General features: G+C 43.3%; 1 protein-coding gene across 1 annotated transcript in view; it reads right to left on the bottom strand.

Annotated features, from left to right (window-relative positions):
• Positions 1-15637, bottom strand: part of GYG1 (glycogenin 1) — a 37256-nt gene that overhangs the window by 8846 nt on the left and 12773 nt on the right. Inside the window, exon 5 of the mRNA XM_036850854.1 lies at positions 7728-7854. Coding sequence (XP_036706749.1) covers positions 7728-7854 — 127 coding nt within the window. The remainder of the gene's footprint in view (positions 1-7727; positions 7855-15637) is intronic.

Here is a 15637-nt window from a genome sequence, read left to right as displayed (position 1 = left end):
TTGCCAAAAAGATGAGCAAAAGGTCTTAGTTTTTCCATCTAGAGTTTCCATTAACCTAGATATGGATTTCATGTAATTATTTTTGTCACAATCATGTTCCCTGAGGGATGTTTTTTAAAATCATTTTCTATCACTTCAATCAATTTATTCTTTAGTCATTTATGAAAAATACAAAATAACCATGTCAAAATGAAATAAGTAAGAGCACAGGTCATAAGTAAAAGGGAAAATTACTTCTTGCTTAAAAGAATAATTTAGCCTAAATGCAAACCGGGGGTGGGGCTGTTTCTCAGAGAAGGGTAACCCAGGATATGACTCTGGTGGTATCTCTCTCTCTCATCAAAGGCACGACAGTCAGAACTTATGTCACCTTTTTAGTCAAAAGCAAAGCGGCCGATGAACAAGAAGGGGAAATGCTGACGTCAGAAGATTAAGTTCGACTGACCTCAACTCTCAGCAAGGATAACCGGAAGATTCACTGACTCACTGCCTGATTTATCCACCAAATTTTACCAGCCAGGAAAAAAGAAGTCGGGTACATATCACAATTGTCTCTAAATTACTAAGAGCCATTCATTCTGACCCACTAATGGGGATTTGTCTCAGCTTGCATACATCTCTTAAAATAAGTGCTCTAATTTTAACTTGATAGAATCTCAAAAGTGACGTCCAGATCACAAGACATAGTTTGAACCCAAGCCAGCAATAATAGTGCTTATGTTAGCCGTTAAAATAATCCTTGTGACCTGGTGTTACCAAAAGATCAGATAGAATTTTCATGACTAGTTTACCAGTTGAGAAATGCAGCCGGTAACGTGTGGATGAGACTACAGAACCGGTCAGAGCAGAAAAGGAACTAATCCACAACAGTGCACACAGGAGCAGTTTTAGTTCTCACGAAGCTCTCTGTGTGCAATGTTCAATCAGGTACCAAGGAAGAGAGATGCAGCACTGCTGGTGCGACCCTTCCCTGGGAAACATGGCAGCCATGCCAAACATCCTCTGCCCATTTCAGTGACTCATGTTCTCTGATCCGCGGCCACTCACTCTCGTACCTTCTCAGGCTCCCTTTTATACACGAACCTTTCCCCACAGCCAATCAGCCACCTCTCCTCTCTCACCAAAAAATTCCTCTTCTTACCCACTCACAGTCTAAATCAAGAGTCATAAACCCAAGTGCTCAAGGGGTGGGCTGGTCATGCAGAGAGTGGACCTGGTGAGGGGGGTCCCTGGGGCAAGTGCTTTTCCTATCAGCAGAAGACAGCTGCTACCTAGCAGCAAACAACGGTGGCCTCCAGGGACCCACCTGGTTTTTCCTTGCCTTTCAAGCTAAATAACCCTCCCAACTGTGTCCTGGAAATCACAAAAACAACAGTACTCAAACCCAGACTTTAATAACCTCAACTTGGACCTAGTCAACTATGCCAACCTACCAGGTTGGCCTCTGGTCACAAAGTAGCAGGGAAAGCCTCATGATGCCAGGCCACTAGGGAGACTTTCCCAGGGGTGGTGTGTCATCCTTAGTCTCTCCGGGCTGACTGCTCGCTCATTCATTCACTCATTCATTCAACCAAAAAAATACAGCCACCTACCTGCATCTGTGCCCACACAACCAACCTAGCTCTTACCTGAAGCCAACCTCCCCACTTGTGCACTAGGACGCATCCCCTTTCACCTAGTCGAGGACGTCACTCAGCAAGTCTCCCTCCAGATTTCTGTATTACTAGTGCTCTCTCCCTCCCTCCTTGATCATTCCCATCAATACAACAAACATGCTGTAACTTCTCCCATCTTTAAATAACCACCCCCTCTCTTGATCCTACACCCCCATCCAGCTACCAACCCACTTCCCTTCTCCCTTTTAAAGAAAATGCTTCAGAAGAGTTCCAATTCTCCATTCTCTTGGACCTGCTGCAATCAGGCTTTGTCCTCCACCGCTCCACCAGGAATGCCCCTGCCCAAGTCACCGCTGACCTCCACATTCTAGGTCCAGGGCCACCTCTCAGCTGTCCTCTTACCTGACCTATCACAGCATCTGACACAGAGGGATCACTTCCCCTTCCTGAAACGTTTTCTTGCTTGGCTTGTGCAACACCTCACTTTGCTGGGTTTCCTCCTGCCTTGCTGTTCTCGGTCTCTTGTTCCTGTTGCTCCACATTTCCCTGTCGCAGGGCCCAGTCTCCAGGACTCTTTTCTATCATAACCACTCTCTTGGTTATATCATCTTGTCTCCCGGCTATAAATATCACTTATATGCTGACACTTCCATAGCTATGTCTCAGCCAGTCTCTCTCCTGAACTCCCAACTCCTGTAGCTACTTACCTCTTCCACATTTTCACCAGGATGTTTAATACGCACCTCAAACTTAATACACCTGATACATCTCTGGTCGGTCCCTGCCCCTGCGAACCTGCTTTGCTCACAATCTTCCCCATCTCAGGAAACGGCAGCTCCTTTATTCCACCCGCTTAGGTCCCATACTTGTAACAATCATCTTTGACATTCTTCTCCCACATCCCACCAAAGGTCTGACTTTTCAAAAGAGCTTGGAAATCTGCATTTCATGTGAAATTGCCTCATTTTTAAGCATAAACAACTGAGAAAAACAAGAAAGAAAACTACGCAAGGAAAACGAAATATATCTGTGGGACAAATAGAGTCTGCGGCCCACCAGCTTGAGACCTCTGTGGAGGGTGCGTCTTCCACTCAATCCCCACGCCTTTTCCCCTCCCACGAGCTCCCTCTCCTGCTGAGATGGCATTTCTCAACCCGACTCCTGCCCATGAGATGTCACTCCTCGTGCCCTCTGTGCCTATTGTCAGACCAGCCTCTGAAGGCTGGGATGGCTCTGACGTGGACCCTTCCCCCTTCGTGATGAGGACCCAGGTCGGGAAGCAGAATAGGCAGCATCAGTAAGATCTGAGGACAGATGATCTGATACATGCTTAGAGGTGAAGTCACAATGAACCGATGGCCATGCTGAGACATGGGGCGCCTGGGGCCTGACAAGCATCACTAACACCCAGAAAGAGGAAGAAGACATCCGTGAAACCACAGACTTGATTCTTCAACACTCAAACCATGATGGGATGCAATCAACCTGCATTTGCCAGGCTGATTAGACTACAACGTCCTCGTTCATTTTTGTGGTCCTCAGTGAGCAGAAATGCGAGGCACCCTCTACATGCTTCAGGTTGAATGAACAGTGGCTGGACCAACAAATGGCTGAAAAAATAAAAGCTACACAAACTACAACTCCTCAGGGCTTTAGGTGAAGACGTAGGAGTGTGAAAAGAAATGAACACAGAAAATGTATGGCTTCAATGACAATAGTCCCGAAGAGAGATTAAGCCAAGGGTGTCTCAGGGATCAAGGGAAAACAATCAAATCAGAAATACACAAGAACAACAGAAATTAGGACACTAAAGGTTCAATTTCGCTTTTGGAAAATATTGATTTTAAAGAGGTTTGATAAGGTCTAGTGAATAAGCCACCTTCCTGGGAAAGAAATAATAGATATGAATATCCTCAGGAACGTTTAAAGCAGTAAACAAATGGAAAAAATATATTTTGGGTTTCTAGATCTAGTGTCTGAGATTCTACCAAGCCAGGTCTCAGATCATATTTAAACTCAAGTAAAAGAGTAAGTTAAAATATTTATTTGGAAATTATTTGGTAAATCAAGCTTTGTAGTCAATCAATTTGACCAATTAATTTGTATGGCCGTTTGAGGCAATACCAGAGAATTCTTTACCTTTGCTTTAGGCCCATTTATATAGCATGATATGACATAAACAGCTTTTAGTCAGTGGATTTAACAGAAAGTAAAAATGGAACTAAATGGCTGATTTCAAAAAGACTAATGAGATTCTGCCTAACATTATGCACAAGCCAAATTCTATGCTACATGGATAAAACAGGCCCTCCAGATGGAGAAAACATAAAGAAATGAATATTAACTAAGAAGCTGCTATTTCCCAAACATTATGCTAGGCACTTTCAGAAATATTACTTCATTAACAAATGCATTTATGAGCTTGTTTCTCAACGCATATATTACTAACTAACTGAAAAGTTACTAAGCCAAGCATTTTAGTTCTCAAATTAGGCTGTGTTAAACAGGATCTTCTATTACAGAAAATATTACTAATTTTGTTTTTCAGAAGCTATGTTTGAGTATCCACTCAAAGTGCTAAAACTAATAAGTGTGTTTTCCTTTGTGTTTTGTTCCATCCAAGTGGTATGTAGAGAAAGGCTTTAGATATGCTATGTCCGTGGCTCCAATTCATGTTAAATTTGATTCATGTCAGGCCATCCTTTAGCAGAAACTTCAGGTAACAGCAAGAGGGTACGCCGGTCTAAGATATCCAAGGAGCTAAGATTCTGGGGCATCTAAATACTGTCCTGGTGATCTCATGGCACATGGCTGCTAGAAGTTGGTGAGGCAAATTCTCGACTCCTTCCGCGAAGCCTCTAAACCACTCCTTGGTCTCGTTCTACCTGCCACCACCTGTGCTATCCTGGGGGAGGCCAGCACACCACAGAGCCACTCGGTCCTGGAGGCCGCCACCACCTGTGCTATCCTGGGGGAGGCCAGCACACCACAGAGCCACTCGGTCCTGGAGGCCGCCAAGGTTACCCTGAGCCCCACAGGGGGACTGTGAATTCATGCTGAGGTCCCAGCAGTGCACAGGGCTCTTGGTTGAGTAGCCACGGCAGCCCAAATGTTCATGCTTAAAATTTTTGGTTAACTTGAATTTTATGTTAACTCGAAACAAAAAAGAAATGTAACTGTCTGCCTTTTCAGCCCTTCCCAACTGTAAAAGAAATGTAAGGAAAAATGTCTCTGGAGACAGATATCTGCAAGAAAAACAAAAGGAGTCTCTGGCAAAGGGAAGGGAAACCGAGTTCTGTGATCTCGTTTCCATATTCCTAAATAGGCAGCAATGGGGTGAGGCCAAGGCATGGCTTTGAGAAGCTTCATCACCAAACTGTAAGAGCTGACATCCCCCAGGGCGAGCTGCACAGAGGCAGCATTAACTCCCGTCAGGCCACACGCCAGCTGACGTGTAGCTAATGCTGGAGCTGCTCCTGACCTCCCAGTGCGTCATCTCCACTACGGTTACATGGCAGTACACCAAGCAGATTTCCAAAATGCGCACTCATTTCTTGAGCCAGGAAGAAGAAACCATCCTAACCATTTTGCTGGGAAATTCACTTAGAGGATATAGAAACTGGGTTCCTGAGAGAGGGGGCCAAGGTTCCAGCAAATAAGTCTGTCTTGCCCCCAAATAACTTAACTCTGCTCCACCTGCTTCTTGCTCTTTGTCAAAATAAAATAAAGGCAAGCAGGGTCTGTGCAAACCAGGCTATCACTAAAGGGACAATATGTTCAACTTCGGTAGTAAGGTGAAAATCAGAGGGAGTCCCAATGAACCACAGGGGAAATGGGGCCACATTACATGAAAAACACGAATCTTTAAACTCTATGTCAACGCTGTTTGGGAACTGAGCACAACAGGGAGGATGTCAGATTCACGTCTCCCCAACAGAGTGGTCTCAGCACACAAGCTCGCCGGGCAGACTGGAGTGGAATGAGGGGTAGAAATGCTCACACCACTAATGAGTCTACTTCCTTTGCACGTTCACCTTTTTGCTTGCTCAGCTGAATCTAGTCAATTAAATTAAGCAACTGCCCTCTTATAGACTAATTCAGTTCTAGAAAGTCAAGCTACCACGGTCTGCAGGAAGGCTGTTCAAACTGGCAGGGTTAGTTATGAGGCAATAAGGATCATAAAGAATTTCAGGCCCATAGAGACTAGTATACTTAGTGAAGTAAGTCAGACAGAGAAAAACAAATACTCAATGTTATCACCCATATGTGGACTCTAAAAAAATAATACAAATGAATCTATATCCGAAAGAGAAACAGACTCACAGACACAGAAAACAAACTTATGGCTACCAAAGGGGAAAGGGGAGGTGGAGGGACAAATAGGAATTTAGGATTAACAGATACAAACTACTACACATCAAAAAGATTAGCAACAAGGATATAGTGTATAGCACAGGGGATTATACTCACTATCTTGTAATAACCTATATTGGAGTATAATCTGAAAAAAAAGTAACTGAATCACTCTGTTGTACATCTGAAACTGAAAAAAAAAAAGAAAAAAAGAGTCAGGCCACACTTCCAAGCAAGACAGGCTTGTACTTTAAAAGGCCGAGGACCAGAGGAGAAAATAATGCTTCTCCTATTCCATCCCCTGATAGTGAATCCCGTTCTGCTTGCTTTACACAGACCACAGCTGGTATGTTTGAGAGTTTGCCTGTTTTGTTCTGGAAAGGGAAGAGAATCAAGAGGCTGTAACATGTCAGAGACATATGCCAAGACAACAGGGAGGGAGGAAAGAACACAAGATACTTGTCCTCTTTATCTGGGGGACGTTGACAGAGTCTGCCCACAAAAGAACTGAAAAGGAAACATTTCTGCCACAAAAAGCCAGGCATGCTCGTTAACGGTGGGGCAAGGCTTCTGGAGAGGACTTTGGATAATGAAATAAGAGGAGTGAGAGGCCCTTTGTTTTCTGCTCACTCGGCTGTGTGCCCATGCGGGATGGAGATCAGAGAGCCCAGCCCAACTCAGCGAACAGCGTCGCTGCTCACGGCTGTCTCTCAGGATCCATCTGACAGCTTGGCCTCCGCTCACGAAACCTGAATCATCTTCTTGGTTCCACACAAATGAGTCAGAGGCTAAAGGACAGGGCCCAGGCCCTCACAGTGAAGACAAGCGCTGTTACTAGGCTCTATCAGTTGCTGAATTAGAAATGCACCAGGAACGGTGCAAAATAAGCATGCTGCCAAAACCAACATACATCCACCGAGCATTTTATGCGTTTGAACTCACTCCATCCTGACGGCCCGACGAGGAAGGGACTATTTCCCGCCTCATTTTGCATACCAGCAGACCCGAGGCCCAGAGCCTAAGCCACACGGTAGGGAAATGGTAGAGTGAGGACACGTGCCTTGCCTCTCCGGCTGAGGGGTCACTCGTATTGCTAGACCACCTCCCAAACACAGAGGACCCATCACTTGCTACCTACTAAGGGTAGGCCAGGCTCTCTTCTTACCTCTTCACATGAATGCCTCACAATAACCTCTGGAGGACACTGAGGCAGAGGGTTCAGCAACAAGCCCAATGTCCACTACCCTGCAAGTTCAGTAACTAGTGAGCACCCAGGAAGTGGCTTCTTCAGGATGTCAAGTGAGGCAGCCCAGCTCCACAGGCCCTGCTACTGACCTTGACACCACACTGCTGCTAGCATCTTGTGTCATCCGCACCACAACCACGGAGGGAGCTGATCACACCCTCCTCTTACAGACCTGAGGCTCAGCAGGTGGCATGAGGCAGAGGCTGAGTTTGTCCCCAGTCAGTGTTCTTGATCACGACACACAGATGATTCATCAGAGGGCCAGGCCCCCCAGGAACCGAGGGGAACCTTGTCCCACAGGCAGCTAAGTGCCCTCTGGGTTACTCCAAACATAAAATGATGAATAACATCACGGCCTCTTCCCATTACAGTCAAGTTTCGTACAAGAGAAAAGACCTCCCCCAAAGCCTTCACCTGTTATTGCCCAAAGAATGATGAGGCACCCCAAAAATCTTAAACCCCAGCCCCCTGCCCTCACTGCCCCCCAAGAGAGTTAAACCCTTTGCACTTACGCTTTAAATGCTGGGAGGTAGGAGTATATAGAAACGCTGCTTAGGTTATAAATAAATGGCAGGTGTTTTCTGATATCTGCTGTTGCCCAGCTGCTAAAAAACGTGTTCAGTAAACCCTGGTCCCCACCTGGAAGAAAAAAATGCATTACAGTCACAGACTTCAAGGACAGGTCAACAATTTTATAGGAATATATAACTGGACCTTTACAAACAGGTACTAATTCCTTTTTTTTGGCCACGCCGCACGGCTTGTGGGATTTTAGTTCCCTGACCAGGGACTGAACTGGGCCCTCAGCAGTGAGAACACGGACTCCTAACCACTGGACCGCCAGAGAATTCCCACTAATTCTATTTTTAAAATAATAAATTCCATGTTAGACCTCCTAAGGATATTTTAGCGGGTGGCCATTTCCCTAAGTTAATTCATTAATTGAACAAATATTGATTGAGCAGCTACTACGTGCCAGACACGGCACCAGGCGCTGGACAGTCAACCGTGAACAGCGACACAGTCGGTCATCATGTCTATGACAGTCTGGGCGGAGTGGGGGTGGGAGGCACTGCTATCAGCGAATCCAGAGTCAACAACACCATCGCAAACAGGGACGAGGGCAGTGAAGGAAAGTACCGGCTGCTACGAGGCACGTGCAAGTGGCCTGAGGCCAGGTCTGATGGGCCGGGAAGGCTTCCACAAGGAAGCTGTATTTAGGCCGAGATCTGAGGGGGGCACAGGAGGGCTTGACAAATGCAGGTGGAGAGAAGGAGGGCAGACGGTGCTCCAGGCAGAACACACAGCACCACACACCTGAGGTGGGCAGAACAGGCAGCTACAGAAGGAAGACCTGGAAGGCGGCCTGGGTAAGTGGACTGCAGAGCGGGGCGGGGGTCGCCTGGCACCAGGCGAGTCTCTGAGAGGCAGGCACCGACTAGACCACACTGGCTCAGATTTCACACTTCATCCCCAGTTAAAGATTTTAGACTTTATGTTAAGAGCAATGGGACAGAAAAAGAAGTCAAAAGCCAAAGAGGGCCAACTGGGATAACTCAGTTTGGGATACACTCTGGAATTGTTTCTGGAGCCCCCAGCGCCGATGGAAGGCTGATGGACGGCAGGCCACGTCACCCCGGCACACCCTCCGGCTGCCGACCACACCTCCGGGCAGGTGGAGGTCGGTCCTCACTGGGCCAGGGTCAGGGTCGGCCACTACCACACTGCACAGTGCTTGCTCAGACCTGGGGGAAAGTGAGGACCACGGCCATTCATTCCAAAGAAGTAAAAACAATAAAAATCTGAACAGCTAAGTATCTGACCTCAATCATAAATATACAAGTAACCAAACAGTCACTAAGCCACCTCAAAACACATTCCCCCATGTAGCCCACGTGCTTCCCGTCTTAGGCTTACAAGATTTCAGGAAACACGCACAGAACCAGTCTCCCGTGCAGCGGAACAACAACTCGGGATTGTGGGTGTGTGTATGTGTGTGTACATGTGTGTACATGTGTGTACATGTGTGTAGGGGGGTGGGTGACAGGCAAGGAGAATCCTGCTCTTTCAAAGTATGAGGCTGGTATAACTGCACAGTTACATCCCTCCTTGGTCTGCTCCGCCCTGAGACCGAGTTTCCTTTCTAAACATACAGCAGGTCCAACTGGCTGTCATTATTATTTGGTTTTTCTTGGTTTTGAAAGAGACTTTAAAAATCTGGAGAGGTATTTAGTGTTTGGAACTAAGCAGTAAGATCGGGGCATTAGGTTTAAAGTCCAAATGTGCCTTACCTATCCTCTGTGTAGCCCATCCTTTCCAAATACCCTCGATCAACTCTATGGATCAAAGGCATTCACTGAACAAATGTCCATGGGGTGACCCTTCTGTATAAGGAGGCTCTGACAGGTCCACATTCCTCAAGGGACAAAGAGCTCAACAGAGGATCAAGGTTTCACCCTTGAAAATTCTGAAGGACAATAAAGATGGCATCAGGATATGCTTTACTTGTTCAGCTATATAGAAGATTCCAGCTACACAGACAACTTAACGTATTTTGAGACATAGGATATTAAAGCCAAAACACGATACCACTCATCAGAGGCTTACTTTGGATTCTATGAAGTCCCCCAGATGTGGGCACAGACACTGATGGCTGAGGTACAGAAGCCTAAAGTCCTACTATAATAATTTCCTTTTACACATAAACATCAAAATAATGGTTGAGGAACTGTTCATAGCAGCTTTATATGTAATAATGCAAAACTGGAAAGAGCCGAAGTGTCCCTCCACAGGTTTATGAGTGTGACACCTCCATACAACTGAATATTACTCAGCAACAGAGAGGAACAAATTACTGATACCGCAGCAGCTTACATGGATCTCAAGAGAATTATGCTGAGTGAAGAACTCCCTTCCTGCAAGGTTACATACTGTTATGATTCCATTCGTACAACATCCTTCACATGACCATATTATGAAGACAGAGAACGGATCTGTGGTTGCCAGCAGTGAGGGAGGCGGAGAGGGAGAGAGGAGGCCACGGCTACAAAAGGGTAGCAAGAGGGACCCCTGTGATGGAACAGTTCTGTACCTTGATGGTGGTGGTGGTCACACCAATGTACACATGTGAAAAAATTGCATGGAAAACATATACACACACACAGACACCAATGAATACATGTAAAACTGGTGAAGTCTGAATACGATTGGTGGGCTGTATCGATGTTATCAATTCCTGTTGCAGAATTACAGTTATACAAGATGTTACCATTGGGGGAAACTGGGTGAAGGGTATATGGGGTCCCTCTATACTGTTTTTTACAACTGCATGTAAATCTACAATTCTCTCAAAATAAAAAGTTTCTTTTAAAAGTCTGAGGATTAATGTAGCTAAAATGCAAAATACCATCAAGAACTGTTAGTCATTAGATTCTAGATTCCACAAGGGCAGAGATTATGGCTCTTTTTGCTTATCACTGTAATTCTAGCAGATAGCAGAATGCCTTACAAATGGGTAAGTTATTTGTAGAATGAATGCAAGAACCGTGAAGATGTTTGTTAATAGTAGAAAAGTTGAAAACTTTAATATTCCACCACAGAGGAATGGTTAGTACACTGTGATACTCATTACTCACTGAATATTATTCAGCCACTAAAACCAGTGGTTTTAAAGACCATCAGCCCACTGCATAATATACAGATATACAATGACATATATCATGATTATAACTAAGAACATAAACATTCCTACTGGAAGAAAATAAACAACAGTAATTGTGTGAGGGGACTGGTGTTAACAGATGTTCCCTCCCCCTGACTTTTCCTTAATATTGTTATGTTATTTTTGTAATTCTAAAATATTAATAATACAATTGGGGCAAGAATGAGAATTGTGCCAAGACCGTTTCTTTCCAAACATCTGCACTTATTTATGTTCATTATGAAATATATTATCAAAAGAAAAATGTAAGTGTAGGTTATAAAGCATACTAATAATAACACTAAATATCCCCAATATCCAACTGAAAAACTCAAACATTACCAATACTGTTTAAATTCTCTGTGCGGGCTCCCTAATCCCATCTCAGAGCCCCCCACCCCAGAAGTAACTACTTATCATGAATTTTGTCTGTAATTATCTTGATTTCCTTTATCACATGTGTGTATCTCCAGACAATATATGTATTTTCACTTGTTTTTGAACTTTGTAAAACTGGGCATCATACTATGTATTTCTTCTACTACTTGTTTTTTCCTGCCACATTTAAAGACCTTTTGAAAATTAAGCATTTCCACTTAAAATGACTACCGACCTCATGTAAGGCAGTGAAGAAATCTAATTCCATGATGGTTGGAATAGTAGTTGTAAAGCAGAACTTCCCAGTCTGACAGGGTGAGCCTGGGAAACAGGAGTCAGAGCTGTTGATCCCTTGGAGCCCCTGGCTGGCCAGCCACAAAAAGCTGTTCCCTTTCACCCTCAGGTACCCTACAAATACCATCAGTCCCTCAGCCGTGGGCCACGGCAGGGCTGAGCAGCACTGGTAAGACAGGAAACCAGCAAGAAGTGGAAGAGGCAGGGCGGGAGACGTGTGAATCAATGGTACACATTCCACTGGCAAGTCCTTCAGCGCTCAACAAGGACCCTGCCTCTGCAGGGCACAGAACATACAGACCATGAAACTTCCATGGCCACTGACCTCATCATTATGTGACTACGAAGGGTCACCATTTAGCCTAAAATTGTGGATTAAAAATAGAATTAAATACCACCTAGAAGTCTGTGGCTTCTTAAATAATGTTCAAATTCAGCATTCTAACCGTCTTTTTCCAAATACACAATTCTACATCTCAAGGTCAGGCAAAACAACGTTTTCGTTTCACTAAAAAAATCTGTGTGGTGTTATCAATCTCCTCTCTTTAAAAGTCCCTAAATTAGAGCACAATTTATAGCAGAATGCAAATCTAAGCACATCTGTGCTACAAAATATACAAGGATGTCATGAAGGCCGCTGCGTTTTCACTACAAAAACCCCAGGACTTTTGTCTAGTACATTCTAGTCAGGCTTCCAGAGGCAACTTTATTTATCTTGACAGGTTAAGACACTTTTAATCTCAATCAGCTCAGAACCAACAAGCAGGATAGCAGACATGACAACCGCTGTGATCCCGCAGGCGAGGGTGTGGCAACACAGGTGAGAGACAGAAAGGAAATGGAACAAGAGACACATGGCACCTGTTTTGCAACCAAAAGCAAATATCAGATTCCGTATCTTCCTTCCCTCAGGCTGGCCAAGTGCTAGTAATAACCTTACAACCACCTGGTATTTTCCAGGTCTTTTGACCAGAGTCATGAACCTGGTAAACATGGACATATCACAGTATTTATCAGAAACTGTGGCCATTATTTTATGAGACAGAAATGGAGTTGAGTGCTGTTTTTTAAATTTGTGCACTTGTTCAATGCTTATGTAGTTTGTGTGCTTTTCCACAGTTTGTTGGCAGCTGGCTTGCCTACTGTGGATAGCAGGGAGGGTGGGTCAACTTTGGTTTAAACATGAACCCTAGTTTCTCAGCCCCAAGGAAATGGTCCCCTCAAAGCAAAGTTTACGATCCAGGAGCAGGGGAATCACCTGGGAGCCTGACAGAAATGCAGAATGGTAAGCCCCACCCCAGACCTACAGAATCAGAATCCACATTTGAATTCCCAGGTGATTTGTTTGCATATTAAACTCTGACAAGCACTGGTCTAGAGTCTTTTAGAGAATGACTCCTTTTTTATTTCATTATATCAGAGAATATAACTCTCAGAAATGCCATTTATACAGAAAATGTCTGAGGATATATAAATTAGGTGTAGGCATTATAGGATGATGACTAAGACAGGTTCCAGCTCTCAAATGGTTCTCAATCTAATCGGGGGTAGAGGAGCATAAACCAAGCAAAAGTAATTTAAAGCAAAATGTGCTTAATACTATAAGAGAGGTATAGACAAGTGCTGAAATGAAAATGTGACTCACACCTTAACACTGACTTCCTATAATATGGTTGGCAAGTATCATCACTCCGGCCTCTAGACAGCATGCCAAGTATACTAAGTTACAGTTCGTGAATGGCCCAGTGCTTGGGGATATTTCCATGAGGTTTACTAAGGATCATCGGATTAAGCCCAGGTGCCTCATGGAAATCCAGGTACTTGGAGCTCTGGTCTCAGCATCACTGCATCTCACTGGCCTCAATCCATTTAAGCCAAGAACAACTGATTTAGTTTACCATTTCATGTTACAGCTTTTGTTTCTCACCTTTAAAAATATATTTTTAATAATCAAGCTATTAAATAATAATATAGATGCAAGGGAACACTTGTTTGTGGTTTAAATTTCACTTTCTCAGTTTAAGGCAGGTCCTCCTAGTCTAGAGTCTCTTAGCACTCTGAATTTTTCAGAATCATGATTACATAATTAATTGTACGGTCTCATAAAATATATACAAGCTTTATAGAGGCAGGGATACAATCTGTATTACTTACCAGTCTATTCCTGGCCCTTAAACTTAGTATCTTCACCAGAGTAGGAGCTCAAATGATTTTTTTAAATACTACAGGAATGGATTATAGAAATAAAGACACGAGTAATCATTTCTAAGAATACTTCCAGACCCACAAAACAATATGAGACTATCAACTGTGCTGCTGATTTAAAAAGACAAAGTAACTCAAGAGACAGAGAGAACAAACTAATGGCTGCCAGTGGGGAGAGGGAAAGGGAGGGGGGCAAGATAGGGGTAGGGGATTAAGAGGTACAAACTACTATGTATTAAATAAATAAGCTACAAGGATATACTGTACAGCACAGGGAATATAGCCAATATTTTATGATAACTATAAGTGGAGTATAACCTTTAAAAATTGTGAATCACTATGTTGTACACCTGATACTTACATAATATTGTAAATCAACTATATCTCATTAATAAAATAAAATGCATCCAATAGTCTAACAATTAAAAAAAGACAAAATATTTCTAGACATTACAGTTTAGCAGGGAGGAACAGCAGCTGTAGAGATAGAAGACATAAGCTTCCGTGTCTTCATCTCTAAAATGAGGAATTTATCAGCTGCTGTCTCTACTTATTCAGGGGAATGAATTTTAAGTAATTAATCTGTAATAAACCCAGTGTAATAGAGATTTTCCTGTATCCCGTATCATTCTCTGATACATTTTCGTGACTGTTGCAGTGTGGAGTAACTGCGAGAGAAGGGACAAAACGACACTCACATAACCCAGCCACAGCATCAAGAAAGACTGTCTGGTCTAGACCTGGCTCTGCCACCAGCTCAGGGATACTGGGCAAGCGGCTGTCCTAACTGTTTCGACACTGGGTGCCCAGTAGTAGCTATACAGCAGGCCTTCAATAAATATGTTGAATTAATATATTAATAAGTAAATGAATGACTACTTCACAGAACTGTTGAGGAATAAATGAAGAAGTAAAATGACCAGCCTAAGAGCCTATAACACTTTAGTCCTTCTCACGATCTCTGTTTCTCACAAGGTTCATGATCTCTGCTGGTTACAAGGCTAGAAATAAACAGATGGCTAAAAAAAAAAAAAAAAAAATACTCAAGGGTACGAGATAAAAATAGCTCTTAAACCTTGTGTGTACTCATTTATTTTGCTACTACATGTTATGATTTTTGCTTTTCATCTTTACTTATTCAAGATACTACCCAAACTATCAATTAAATGATAGAAACCCAAGAGAAGAGAGTAATTTTCAAAGCAATTGATAAAATAGTTTAAGGGCCACAAGCAGTCTAGTGTGTGGGCAGCTGGGAAAGCCTACCATGAGCACCTGTCAGAGTGGAACCTATCAAGTCAGGGAACCAGGTGAGACACACCTAAATGTCTAAGCTCATTTGGTTTGAACAAGACAAGTACTATCTGGGAATACCTCTCTCCTTCATTCCTTTTTTGGGCAGGTCCAGCTTGAATCCAAACTAATTGCAAAGATTAGAGGAGGTAGCACTGGGGTCAATTTTACACTTTAATAGATAGCACCACCAAATACTTTCTGTTAAAAATTATTTTAAAACTTTATTGTACTCTCCTGGTTTATTACATTTCCAAGCACAGGAAAAAAATGTTCAGTTTAAGGGTCTCAGTGACCACTTAGAATTAGAATACGTAACACACAGTTTTAATGACCTCACAGCGGATCTTAGATTCTGCTGAAAGAAAACCATACCTAATATTCTGCAGAAAACGATACCTAATATTCTATCACCAATTTACTCTGTCCTATTTTTTTTGAAAACTCAACTATAGACCAAAATTTCATTACTCCAGAAAAAAAAAGTTTCGAGTATTTAGGTTACACTAATGAATTCCAAGATTTTTAAAAAATGGTTACTTCAAGTTGGAA

This window comes from Balaenoptera musculus, chromosome 4 (assembly GCF_009873245.2).
Source record: "Balaenoptera musculus isolate JJ_BM4_2016_0621 chromosome 4, mBalMus1.pri.v3, whole genome shotgun sequence".
NCBI classification, from domain to species: Eukaryota; Metazoa; Chordata; class Mammalia; order Artiodactyla; family Balaenopteridae; genus Balaenoptera; species Balaenoptera musculus.
Note: the sequence above shows the minus strand (reverse complement) of the source record. Positions and strands in the feature narration are given on the sequence as shown.